General features: G+C 44.4%; 2 protein-coding genes across 10 annotated transcripts in view; one reads left to right on the forward strand and one right to left on the reverse strand.

Annotated features, from left to right (window-relative positions):
* Positions 1-3,341, reverse strand: part of LOC125459805 (protein LSM14 homolog A-like) — a 71,459-nt gene extending 68,118 nt beyond the window's left edge. For all 4 annotated transcript variants that reach the window (XM_048546682.2, XM_048546681.2, XM_048546679.2 and 1 more), the window contains exon 1: positions 3,086-3,341. In XM_048546682.2, coding sequence (XP_048402639.1) covers positions 3,086-3,206 — 121 coding nt within the window. In that variant the 5' untranslated portion in view covers positions 3,207-3,341. The remainder of the gene's footprint in view (positions 1-3,085) is intronic.
* An 8,088-nt stretch (positions 3,342-11,429) lies between these two features.
* Positions 11,430-14,242, forward strand: part of LOC125460101 (transcription initiation factor TFIID subunit 4-like) — a 445,881-nt gene continuing 443,068 nt past the window's right edge. For all 6 annotated transcript variants that reach the window (XM_059651796.1, XM_059651795.1, XM_048547209.2 and 3 more), the window contains exon 1: positions 11,430-12,896. In XM_059651796.1, the coding sequence (XP_059507779.1) occupies positions 11,441-12,896 (1,456 nt within the window). In that variant the 5' untranslated portion in view covers positions 11,430-11,440. The remainder of the gene's footprint in view (positions 12,897-14,242) is intronic.

Here is a 14,242-nt window from a genome sequence, read left to right on the forward strand (position 1 = left end):
AAGATGCACTGCAGAAATTCACCAAAGATCCTCCGATAGCACCTTCCAAACCCACAACCATTACCATCGAAGGACAAAGACAGCAGGTATACAGAAACAGCACCACACCTAAGTTCACCTTCAAGCCACTGACTATCCTCTTGGAAATATATCGTTGTTCCCTCACTGTTGCTGGGTCTAAATCCTGGAATTCCCACCCTCGTGTCATTGTGGGTCAACCCACAACAGTGGACTATGGTAGTTCAAGAAGGTAACTCACCACCACCCTCAAGGGCAACAAATGCTGGCCAGTCAGTAATGCACAGATCCCACAAATGAATTTAAAAAAAACTTTCGTGAATCTCTGCCCTTCACCTCCAAGACAGGTACAGGCTTCTTTAATACACACTTCTGGGAAAATGGGCAAGTGCAAGGGAGGAAATAATTTAAAGATATGACATTGGGGCAGGATGACGTAAAGTGGAAGAAAATGGGTGCTGCAGCAGTTAGCACTGTGGCCTCACAGCAACAGTGACCCAGGTTCAATTCCATCCCTCGGGCTACTGTCTGTGTGGAGTTTGCACATTCTCTCCACGTCCACATGGATTTCCTCCAGACACGTTCCAGTTTCCTACCCACCCCACCCCGAGTCCAAAGCTGAGGCGGTTAGGTGGAACGGCCATGCTAAATTGTCCGTAGTGTTCAGGGATGAGCAGGCTAGGTGGATTTGCCATGGGAAGTGTATGGTTACAGGAACAGAGTCGGGGGTTGGGTTTGGGTTTGAGTTTGAGTGGGACCCTCTTCAGAGGGTCACATGAACTTGATGGGCCAAATGTCCAGCTTTCACTGTAGAGGTTCTGTGGTACCTTTCATGGTACTATCCTCAAACTTTCTAAACTTCTGTGGCATTCAAAAACTGGCCAGAATAGATTATTTCTGTACTATAAATCCATTTATATCATTGAGAAAGAGTTAGAAAACACATGGAAAAGACATTAATGGCACCCATGCATTTTGAAACACAGCAGACTGTACTCAGGTCTTATGTCATTGGTGTGAACATCACCTGTTGTCGCAAGAGGTCAACTTCCAAGCAGCAATGCCTTCTGCAGCCAGCACAGAGGAATAATGTTAGCGTGGGATTCACAGATGTAACTTTTTCCTCCTTCCGGCTGGTGGTCTTTTCTGCTAGTCATTTATTTTATCTTCTGCCTTTTCCCACATCCTTTCGGGACTTCTGGCCTCCAGTCATTTCAGTCAGCAGAAAGAATTCCCATGTATCAACTCTAATCCTGGACAATTTTGGGTTTTGCTTACAGACACCAGAAAACAGAATCGTACAGTGTACCGAAGCAAGGTCATTTTGTTCAACTGATCATACACAATTTACCAGAGGAGCTAGATTAAATGTTTTCTTTCTGAGCACCTGATTTAGGAACGAATGAGGCAGATCTCCAAAGCTTCTCACTCCAGGGACCAGTCACAAGCTTAGATGGGTGAAACTGGGGCAGTTCTTCTTTTTGAAAAGTAACGATTCAGAGGAGATGTGATTGAATTGGTCCACGTCACAACACAAACTCAGTGCAGAAAGAAATTGTTCCCATGTTCAAGGTGGTTAAGAACTGGGGGGAAACAAATTTAAGGAGATTACAAAAGGCCAAAAAGTGCCAAGTTTTTTTTGTATTCAGCAAGTGGGTTTGATTTGGAATGCAATGCCAGAAAAGATGGAAAAGAGCAGATTCCTTAATAGCTTTAAAAAGAAATTAGATGGACATCTAGAGAGGCAAAATCTGCAGGGCTACAAGGAATGAACAAAAGAAAAAGAAACTTGTTAAATTGTTTGAACAGAGGTTGCCACAAACAGAATCTCTTCTTTCCTACATTTATAAACTTACAAAATTATTCTAGACTAATTATTTGTAGTGGGCACCACAACACATCGATAAATTCCTCAGGAGTCACCAATTTCCAACTCTTAAAAGACCCAACGATAGGTAGTCAAAGTAAAGCCTTATTGAAGAATACACATTATACAAAATCATTGTAAACAACACAAACACAAAAATCACGTTAGGTTGTTCCAAATTGAAGTGTTTTAGATTTTCCAGTCTATTGGAAAACTATCCAACTAAATCTTTTCAACAGAAAGACAGATGCCCATTTAACCCAAGTAACCAGACAAATCAGTGCTTTTTGGAGTGCACTATTATCATACCTCAAGCTAAAACACTTGCTCAGAAAATTACCTTCTCAAGTCAATTCAACATCTTCACAAATTCATTAAAATCTAATTATTATTTTGGGGTTTACTTCCAACAAAAGGGGTAATTGGATAACACGTTACTTGCCAATAACTAGACAAAAATAACCTCAACCATGAAATTCTTACGTACGTTAAAGATTTGGAACTTCGAAGTAGTCCAGAGATAATCTAAATAGCAATCAGAATATTGCTTCATTATCACTAGACAAATGAAAGTTACTGCAGCTAACATTTTAAAAGTTATCAGCGAATTTTCTATATAACAATTTGCTTGGAAGACACTGCAATATAAACATTATAAACACTAAATTGAGGATGAAAACCACAAAAGCGGAGACTCCTCTGGATAACGAACTGCAAGGAGCAACAGTGTTATCTGATTTGACGAACAAATCGGATTGATTTAGCAGCCATTCAATTTAAAAGCAGTGAGTCATACAAAGAAATATTAAAACGAAATGTCTTAGTTATTTTTGTTTATGATGTGGGTAGCAGGTTGTCTTTATAACCACCGACCACTCCCCACTTTCTTTACCACATCCAATTAGAATATATTGATAAAATTCACATTCCCCACCCCCTCCCCAAAGAAAGTAAGAAAACATCCAAATTAAAGCTCAGATTGAAATACAATTAAACACACTTAAGAGAACAGAAGCTCTTGTTGACAAATCCCGCCATTTTAGTTTTTTTTAAAACAAGGGATAAACTGCCCGACGTTTAAATAACAAATTGTGTTTCTTTAGCGATAAGAATGTCGAAATGTGAGGGATTATTATAGACAAGAGTTATTCACAAGGGATGGGGTCGTATTCTTAGGCCCGGCGCCTCTACGCCATTTACCTTTGGCTAAAGCGACGGTGGAGTTCTCGGTGTCGATGGTGTACAAAATCCCCTCATATCGGATCTCTGCCTTGGAGATCAGGCTGATTTTACTGCCGATGTAAGGAGTACCCCCACTCATGATGGTAGCTGTGCAGTGCCTACCACTATTTGCGGGAGCTGAGGCAGCGGATGAATGCGGATTGCCTCTACCGTCCCGCTCCGGCCTATTCTTTCTCTCTATCCACCTCCCTACCCCCCCGGTCCGTGACGTTCGCTCAGGCAGCAGCCAACATGGCTGCCTTCATATTCCAGTGGCCAGGCCCTTCCCCCACTCAGCCAGTACTTTCCTTCTGTTTCTTTCCCTCTCTTTGCACAACACCAGTCTCACTCTCTGCAGGACGAAATCTTAAAAGATGCGAACAAGCATCTCTCTCTCGGAAGCTTGCACCTCGTAACTCTCCAAAACTAACTCAAAAACATTGCTGGAAAAGTTAACTTCTCAAATCATTGAAGAAATCTGAAGTGAGAGCTGGGAACTGCTCCACGATTTAGTTTTATTTCTAAACCTAGCTGGCATTTACCAAAAATTTTGAAGTACACACATAATATTTGCATTTCTATCTAAATAATAACAAAATAATAACAACCTCTGGATTTGCAAGCTACATTTTGAAATCGTTTGTGATTTAGGGGTTTAAAGACCCTGGAGCAATGTTACGATGATATAATGGATCTGGGCATCACTGAGCATAAATAGCAAGGAAGATCATGCTACACCAGGCCAGACAACAATATGCCTACACATACAAAAAAAGTTAGTTTAGGCCTGATCTATTGTAACTTAAAGTCATAACTAGTTCAATGTTGTTCGAAAATATTTATTTAGGATTGAGTGACAACAATAAGATTGAATTTTGCTTTATGTTTAAAAGTGGGGAAGTTTCATTTGAAGCAAGGGTATTCAATTTTAACAGGAAAATAAAGTTAGGCACAAATTGATGGTGGAGGAATGGGAAAATACATTAAAAGACATGACTGTCCATAGACAATGGATAGTCTTTAAGGAATGATTACATGTCTTGCAGCAACTGTATATTCCTTCAATGTGCCAAACCTCAAAAATGATCAGTCAACTACAGCTAACAAAGGAGGTTCAGAATTGTATAAGATTAAAACAAAGGGGAAAAAATCAGAAGAATGGAAAGAATTTTACAATGTGCCAATGGAGAAGGTGCAGAGGAGATTCACCAGGATGTTGCCTAGGATGAAAAGTCTCAGTTATGAGGAGAGACTGAATAGGCTGGGTTTGTCTTCCTTGGAGCAGAGGAAGTTGGGGGGGGTGGGTGGGCTGGGACTGAGGTATAAAAGATTATGAGAAACATAGACAGAACAGATCAAAGAATCTCTTCCACATGACAGATGTGTCTAAGACCAGAGGGCATAAGTTTAATGTGAGGAGCAAGTAGTTGAGAGGAGATCTGAGGAAGAATTTTTATGCCCAGAGAATGGTAGAAATATGGAATGTGCTGCCTGAGAGGGTGATGGAGACAAATACTCTCACAACATTTAAGAATCATCTGGATGAGTACTTAAGTGTTGGGCATGATAGGCCATGGGCTAAGTCCAGGTAAATGGAATTACTCAGGACCACAAAATTAGTGTTTGTTGGTAGCATAGACATAGTAGGCCAAGGGAACATTGAGTACAGTAGGCCAAAGGGTCTGTTTCTATGCTGTATGTCTTTATGGTGAAGAAGGTATCTGGTATATTCATGTTTATTAGTTGAAGCATAGAGAAGGGAGCTTATGCTGGAACTGTGAAACATGTTGGTTAGGCCACAGCTAGAATACTGCTGTTCTGGATTCCACATTTTGGGAGGGAATGATAGCACTAGAGTGGGTGCAGAGGAGATTTACCAGGATGTTATCTGGGCTTGAGAGTTTCAACTTTGAAGACAAATTGGACAGACTGGAGCAAAGGAGATGGAGAAGAGATTGACAGTCATAGACATAGAGCGATACAGCACAGAAACAGACCCTTTGATCCAATGAATCGATGCTGAACATAATCTCATACTAAACTAGTCCCACTTGTCTGCTCCTGGCCCATATCTCTCCAAACCTTTCCTGTTCAAGTACTTAGCTAAGTGTTTTTTAAACGTTGTAACTGTGCCCATGTCCACCACTTCTTCAGGAAGCTCATTCCCCGCGTGAACCACCCTCTGTGTAAAAAAATTGCCTCTTACGTCTTTTTTAAAATCTCTTTCCTCTCACCTTTAAAATATGCCCTCTTGTCTTGAAATCCCATAGTTGACATGTGTCAAATTATGTGGGTATAGATAGGGTAGACGGGAAGCAATTTCTCCCTTTGTTGGAGAGATCAATGACCGGGGACAGCAGGTTTAGGGGAGATGTGAGGAAAAAACATTTTCAGCTCACTGCCTGCAAGGATGGTAGAGGCAGAAATCCTCATAACACTGAAGAAGCATTTAGATGAGCATTTGTGATGCCAAGGTATCCAAACCTATGGGCCAAGTGCTGGAAAATGGGATTAGAATTGTTAGGTGGTTGTTTTTGACTTATGCAGACACAATGAGCTGAAGTATATTTTTCTGTATTGTAGACCTCTGTGACTCTATGACATAAAGTACTCCTGATGGAGATGTGAATATAAAAATACAGTCGGCCATTTAATACCTGGAGCCTGCTGTGCTATTTAAATGTATGGTGGATGATGTGATTGTAGCCCAGAATTACCTTTCACCTCTCTTGCTTCCTGGAAGCTATCCACTTCTACCTTACACATACACAAAGATTTTGCTTCCATGGCCTTTTGAGGAAGTGAATTCCAAAACTTAGAGCTCACTCTGAAGAAAAATGTTGTTTAATAGTTTTTAAGTGGTGATCCCCTAGTTCTAAACTCTCCCACAAGATAAAACATTCTGGAACATTCATCCTGTCAAGCTTCCTCAGGATCAAAAATGATTCATTCAAGTCACCTCTTACTCTTGCATACTACAGCAGGTCTGAGCCCAGCTGGTCCAACTTTTCCTCTGGTATTGAGATCAATAAAGATGGATTTCAGGAATAACTTGGCAGCCCCCTTACTGATTGAGATGGCCAAACCAGAACCGATGCTGTTGCTACACAAAGCCTATAGCAAGTGATGAAGGAGAAAGTCTACCTGTCATACTCCATGTTCCTTGACAACATTAAGAGAAGTACAACCTTGTTTTTAAAAGATAACAAAGTGTAGAGCTGGATGAACACAGCAGGCCAACCAGCATCTTAGGAGCAGGAAAGCTGACGTTTCCAGACTAGACCCGATTTCACAAGCTTCAAAATGTCCCCTCCCACTACCGCATCCCAAAACCAGCCCAGCTCGTCCCTGCCTCCCTAACCTGTTTTTCCAACTATCCCCTCCTCCCACCTCAGGTCGCACCCTCATTTCCTACCTACTAACCTCACCTGTCTGTCTACCCTGGACTGACCTATTCCCTCCCTACCTCCCCACCTACACTCACCTTTACTGGTTCCATCCCCGCCTCTTTGACTTATCCGTCTCCTCTCCACCTACCTTCTCCTCTATCCATCTTCTATTGACCTCCATCTCTCTCCCTATTTATTTCAGAACTCCTTTCCCTTCCCTCATTTCTGATGAAGGGTCTAGATTTTGTTTCAAAGAGTCAGTGCTATATTGATATACATCATTCTTTTGGACTCCTCCATCAGAGGAAGTGTTGCCCATCCTATCAAATGCATTTAAAATTCTGAACAGCCCAGTTGATCACCCGTTAATCTTCTATACTCAAGGCAATGCAAGCTAGTGAATTCACCACTATTACAATGATGAAAACAATCTCACAGCTTCACAACTTATGTGTCTCTGAACTAAATGTCATTACTAACTAGAAGATGAATGAGGGGAATTGTTTTGATTGTGATTTTTCATTGTGAAGGGAGAAGAATGTAAATGAGTGTCAACATAATCATTACAACAGCTTACACAAATGAAACAATTTGTGTTAACAAAGTGTGGGGCTGGATGAACACTGCAGGCCAAGCAGCATCTTAGGAGCACAAAAGCTGAGGTTTTGGGCCTAGGCCCTTCATCAGAAAAGGGAGATGGGGAGAAGGTTCTGAAATAAATAGGGACAGAGGGGGAGGTGGATCAAGGACAGATAGAGGAGAAGATAGGTGGAGAGGAAACAGACGAGTTAAAGGGGTAGGGATGGAGCCAGTGAAGGTGAGTGTAGGTGGGGAGGTAGGAAGGGGATAGGTCAGCCCGGGGAAGACGGACAGGTCAAGGGGGTGGGATGAGGTTAGTAGGGAGGAAATGGAGGTGCGGCGTGAGGTGGGAGGAAGGTATGGGTGAGAGGAAGAACAGGTTAGGGAGGCAGGGATGAGCTGGGATAACAAAGTGTGAAGCTGGATGAACACAGCAGGCCAAACAGCATCTCAGGAGCACAAAAGCTGACGTTTCGGGCCTAGACCCTCTCTGATGAAGGGTCTAGGCCCAAAACGTCAGCTTTTGTGCTCCTGAGATGCTGTTTGGCCTGCTGTGTTCATCCAATTTCACACTTTGTTATCTTGGATTCTCCAGCATCTGCAATTCCCATTATCAGGGATGAGCTGGGCTGGTTTTGCCCTGCAGCCCAATGGTATCAATGTGGATTTCACAAGCTTCAAAATCTCCTCTCCCCCCACTGATTCCCAAAACCAGCCCAGCTCATCCCCGCCTCCCTAACCTGTTCTTCCTCTCACCAATCCCCTCCTCCCACCTCAAGCCACACCTCCACTTCCTACTTACTAACCTCATCCCGCCCCCTTGACCTGTCTGTCCTCCCCAGACTGATCTATTCCCTCCATATCTCCCCACCTATACTCTCCCCTCCAACTATCTTCTCCTCTATCTATCTTCAGTCCGCCTCCCCTTCTCTCCCTATTTATTTCAGAACCCTCTCCCCATCCCCCGTTTCTGATGAAGGGTCTCGGCCCAAAATGTCAGCTTTTGTGCTCCTAAGATACTGCTTGGCCTGCTGTGTTCATCCAGCTCTATACCTTGTTATTTCGGATTCCCCAGCATCTGCAGTTCCTATTATCTCTGAGACAATTTGTGTGTTGTGATTTGCAATGCTGTGGTTTGAAAACAGTTAAATATTCTTCAAACGTCTATTCCTGAAGATGTTATCTCTACAGAATTGGTTGCCTGCCTCGTGATGAAGCTTATCGTTTCCCTAATATTATGAAATTGAGAACTATCCATTTCGCCAAACAGCAGGTTGGAATCTCCTGATGTTTTCAGCATTAGACTTCATTAGGATGATTACAATGGCTTGTATGAAAATAAGTTGTGAAAAGGACATAAAGAGGAAGTGAAGTAGTGTGGTCAGATTATGTGAGTGTGCAGAAATTTGGTGGATGGTGGTACCTTGTTGGAAGATATGAACTTTGTTCACTTTGGCAGGAAGAACGGAAAAACAGAATATTATTTAAATAGAGAGAGACCTCAGTGGTACAAGGGGATCTGAGCACACTGGTACATGAATCACAAAGCTAGTATGCAGATATATGTGCACTGTAAGAGATTCAGAAGGCTAATGGAAGGCTGAGATAACAAGGTGTACAGCTGGATGAACACAGCAGGTCAAGCAGCATTGTAGGAGCAGGAAGGCTGACATTTCGGGCCTAGACGCTTCCTCACAAAAGCTCTTGTTTACTGCTTGGAATGTAACAGTGGGAATGTTTTCCTTCAGGGCATAGGTTGATTAACTAGGCTCAAGAATTTTTGGAGGTAGGTAGGAATGTGGAGTGGAGGCTACAATCAGAGCAGCCATGATTTTACTAAATGGTGAAGGAGGCTTGAGGGGACAAATCGTTCATCCCTCCTTGCTCCTTGCAAAGTCAGAGTTCAACAGTCCCTCAAAACAAGTCAGCACCTCATTGTGCAATGCCTCTAATTTCTGAGGAAGGGTCCAGACCCAAAATGTCAGCCTTCCTGCTCCTCTGATGCTGCCTGGCCTGTTCCTACAGCCTCTAATTTAAACTTCTTGTTCTTCTAATGTCCTCCAAAAGCTTGCTCAAATGATATTACTCCTTTGATTATTCCTCAGTCCTCTATGTCACATTAATCCCTGTCCCTATGATGAGTCACTATTACCTTGTGTCACTATCACTCCCCAGGATTATTCCCTTTGCTTTCCTTCCCTCTTATTCTTTGTCATGTTTACTGCTATCTCGATGATTCCCATTTCTAACACTCCCATTAGTCTCTATTCCCATTACAAGGGAGTTCAATTTCCATAAGAAATAGGAACAGGATAGGCTGTTCCGCCCTTCGATCCTGCTCTATCATTCAAAAGGATTGTGGCTGATCAGACATTCCTCTCATCAATTTTCCTGTCCTTTCCCCATAACCCTTGATTCCGTATTGGCTGAGGTCACCATAAAGGTCATCCTTCTCAACCTCACCTGAAGCATGGTGACTCTCAAGTCCATCTCACCTCCAGTCATTGTTCTCTTGTAGGATAGCAGCCTCATGGTGATTTTACCTTTATTCCCAATACTCTCTACCTGTATACTTTCCAAAGATATCCTTTTTCTATTACTCACTGGCTCATTACTTCCTCTGTTCTGTTATTACCAGTCCCCTATACTCGTGGTCTCTATTATTCATTTCCCTCAAGTTTCCTTTGTCTTTATTACTGTGTCACTCTGACTTATTACTCTCTACCCAATTCCTCACAGCTTCCACAATTTACCACACTCCTATTATTTCCGAGCCATTACCCTCTATCTTATTGCTCACCACCCTCTGGTCTATTGCTCCCACGTTCTCCCTAATTCTCCTATTTTCTCCCTGTTACTCCTTGCCCACCGTTACTCCACCACCAATTATTTCCACCATGTCCCTTATACTCCCGTTCTCTGTCCTGTTATTCATAACCGTTTCCCCACTACTCACAACCTGTGTGTATTACTCTTATCATCTCCCAATTACTCCTGCTCTTTCCCGATTAATCCATACTAACTCCCTATTATTCCCTACCCTTTCCTTAGTAATCCCACTCTCCATATTACATCCACCCTCTCCCTATTAATCCCCCGTCCACATTACCCTCTCCCTATTAATCCCCATTCTCTGTCCTGTTACTCCCATTCTTTCCCCACTAATCCCTACCCACTGATTTGTTACTCATACCTTCTGTTCTATTACTATACTTGATCCCTATTACTACCTACAATGTTCTATTGCTCTCACATGCTTCCTATTACTCTCTACCATCTGTTCTATTACTTCCAACACTGTCTTATCACTCCCCACTATTTCCCTTTACTGCCCACAGTCTCTTATTACTCATACCTTCTCCTTATTACTACCTACCTTTTCCTTAGCACTCCCACCTTCTGTGCAATTATTCCCACTCTCAGCCCTGTTACTTCCACTCTTTCCCTGTTACTTCCAACCCTCTGACATTTTACTCCCTCTGCCCTATTACTCAAACCCTCTCCCTATTATTACCCCTCCATTACTACACATCTTCTCCCTTTTATGCCACCCTCTGCACTACTACTCCTTGGCCTCTGTCCAATTGTTCTCACCTCTGTCCTATTAATCCCAATATTTCCCTTCTACTCTCTACTGTCTCCCTATTATTCTTGCCACTCCTCATTTTTTCCACTCTTTCCCTATTAAATACACCCTCTCCCTTTTACTCCCCATCTTCTCCCTTTTATGCCACCTTCTGCACTACTACTCCTTGGCCTCTGTCCAATTGTTCTTACCTCTGTCCTATTAATACCAATATTTCCCTTCTACTCTCTACTGTCTCCTTATTATTCTTGCCTCTCCCCATTTTTTCCACTCTTTCCCTATTAAATACACCCTCTCCCTTCTACTCCCCACCTTCTTCCCTAATTCTCACACCCTCTGACCTATTACTTCCCACTGTATTGATTGTAACAACGTCAGACAGTTGGACATCAAAGAATATGAGTTCCCTGCTTGGTTTGTAAATCTGGTCTGATCAGGGAGCCCTGGCTGACAGATATAAGCAGGAATTTCAGAGATTTTGGTAGTCTGAGAGCTAATTCTGGAGAGAGGCAGTATGAGAGTCAAGGTGTCTTCATGTGCAAATAAAGGGTGACTTGGTGATGGAATACCGTCCTCTGTGGAGTTATTTCACCCATCCTCTGTCCTATTACTCCGACTCTTTCCCATTACTCCCCACCCACTGTTTTATTACTCCCACCCAGCGTAGCTCCGCACTTCTATCAAGGTCTGGTTCAGAGGCTTTCCCGGCCTCCTTTGCGCGGCAGGCAAAAAAGGGGCGGGAGGGGCAGTGGCGCATGCGTGGCCGGGTCCCGGAGGAAGATGGCGGCGGGCTCAGACCCGCTGGAGGAGCTGTTTCTGTCAGAGGTGGACGAAAAGGCGGTCAGCGATCTGGTGGGATCGCTGGAGTCGCAGCTGGCAGGCCGGGCAATGCTGCCCGGAGAGGGGAGGCCAGGCCCAGCGGGAGGCAGCGTCCCGGGGGAGGGACGACGGCGAGCCGGCAGAATGGCGCCATCGCCGCTCGGCGAGAGAGCGGCGGCTCCCGCTGTGGCTCTGGCTCCGGCTCCGGCTCCGGCCCCGGCTTCGGCCCCTGGCTTCGGGCAGGAAGCAGCTGCCGTAATTAAACAGCCTGGAGCCTCCGCCAGTGAGCTCCCGCCACCTCCCGCCACCAGCATCCCCTCCTCGAGCACCTCAGCGGCCGGAGCCCGAGCTTCAGGTGCGGCGACCCCGGGGACCGGCCGCCTCTTACAGCCCTCCCGGCCCCCGCCACCCGCCTCCCCCAGCACCAGCAGCTTTGCGCCCTCTGAAACTACCACTGACCCTGGGGAGAGAGTCCCTCCCTTGGCCGCCCTAACAATAGGCGAGTATCCGGGGTCGAGCCACCTACCCGCACCCCAGAAGGCTCCCGGATCCCCACCTCAGGCTGTCAATGGGGTGGTCGCACATTGCAGCTCCCCTGCTGTGACAGCTGCTTTGCACTTCTCCACTGCGACTGCCTCTGGGACCTGTAACCATCTCCCCACTTCTGGGGCCGCCAGCACTTTTGGCTCCAATGCCAGCAGCATCAACACACCTTGCAATTCCTCTCAAAACGGTTCTCTTAATCCTCAGTTCGTTTCTGTGTCTCAAGACAGCATCCTGATGGGTAGTAGTAGTACCCCAACTATTACATTGACAAGACCACCAATGCATACTGTGATTGCCAGCAATGTTTTGGGCGCTGCGCTGTCACAGAATGGAATTGCTCCCTTCAACAATGTGAATCCACCAGGATTGGTACAATTTGGAGAAAAGACAGGTGTCCATCGAGGTGCAATAATAGCACAATTGGCTAATCAAATTGCTGCTGTCAGCAATCCAATTTGCAGTCACACAGCCACCAATACAGACTCTATGTCACAGACGAAGCTTGTTCTGCATACTCAACATCAGCCTGTTTCTCTTAGTTTATTAAATAACACAGCTGCTCCTATCACAGTGACCAACACTCTGAGTAATCAGTTGCAATACACAGTTACCAGCTCTCTCCCTGTAGCCAGTGCCCCGGTCAGTGTCAATGCAGTGGCAAAATCTGCAGTCAATATGATCTCTCAACCTCATGTCGGAATCACTAAAGTCATCTCGTCTGCCCCTGGCATCATCCAAGTATCAGCCGCTCAGCCACAGCTTCCTCGTACTGGGTTAGGGGCACCCCAACGCATTGTAACCCCTCAGCTTATCATTCGCTCCCAGCAACAACCAACAGTGCAGCTTGCTTCTGGTTTCACTATCCCACCAGGTGAGTACTGTTGAAAGTACAGGACCAGTAAGTGCATAGAGAGAGAGAGAGAATGTCACAGCATACCTGAGCAACTCATTATTTTGTTAATTTTCTCGTCTCTGTTAGCGACTAGTCACATGTAGCTCATCCAGATGTGGCTGATCGCATGTCTGGTTAAATATGTAAAAAGGCAAAAGGTTAGTCAAGAGACTTCAGTGTTCATATTTGCACATCAATGCATTTATGTATGTATTTGACTTAGAAAAAAAAGTGCTGTAGATGTGAATTGAAATTTTTTGTGGAATTTTTGCTGAAACTTACAATACTTGGTTGCAGCATTGTAGTTAATGTTTCAATTGATATGGAAGATGTAATCTGGTAGTTTACATCAAACTTTTGCATGTGGATAATTGTAGCAAAGCCAGGCATGACGAGTCGGCAATTTTTCTTGGCAAACACATTGTAAGCAAATCTGTGTACATGCAGGGTTTCAGTAAAATGTTAAGGTAGTAAGTTGCGATTGTGAAATATTCTGATATTTAGTGCCCACACACTGTGACATCCTGTTTCATTCTGGCTGTTGGTGATACAGGACATAAAGGCAAAGGGAACTTAGACTTGACAGCACTACCCCTCCACCCTACCCAGTCCCAAATGTGTACATTACAGGACACCCTATCTTTTATCATGATCTTTTAGGGGCCTGGAACTTGGTAACCTCCACAGGTGCATTTCTCTCTGAGATGGTGCCTCTCCTGATGCAGCCACGACTGCAAACAACAACCCGGTTAGATGCGCTGGCAGAGCACAGAGCGTGTCATGTGACTCAAACCTGAATTGGGGATGTACTGATGCAAGGTGAGTAAAGTCAAATGACAGCAGCTTGGCATTGGATGTGCTGGCTTTTTGTCTGCGCTATGGTCGAAGTGATTGAAGCATTGAACATCCTGCTGAGTGCTGATTTTGCCAGATCTATGAAGAGTGGATGTTGGTCCTCTTTGGACTGGTTTTGCATCACCAGAGAGCCACAAATATTCCATGCAGAACAACTTGAATCATCTGTTGGATGTTCCCCCTGAGTCTTCTCATCTGGGGAGACATTTCCTGTATGGGCTGCTCTGATACACTCTCTACTGCCTTGTCTTTGGCTCCATTTTGGACTACCTGGTGTTCTGTCTTTCATCTGGACATTTTGATGGTCTACCTTCTGCATGTGGACCCGCTCTTCCTTGTGTTCTGTTACCTGGACAATCCCATGGTGCTTCAGTTTCCATATTATGGACGTCTTTATGCTGGGTGCAGTACCAGTGTGGATCTGAAATCATGAACTTTATATGGATATTAGAACACCTTTATGGCTCCCC

Source organism: Stegostoma tigrinum, chromosome 16 (genome assembly GCF_030684315.1).
Source record: "Stegostoma tigrinum isolate sSteTig4 chromosome 16, sSteTig4.hap1, whole genome shotgun sequence".
Classification (NCBI taxonomy): Eukaryota; Metazoa; Chordata; class Chondrichthyes; order Orectolobiformes; family Stegostomatidae; genus Stegostoma; species Stegostoma tigrinum.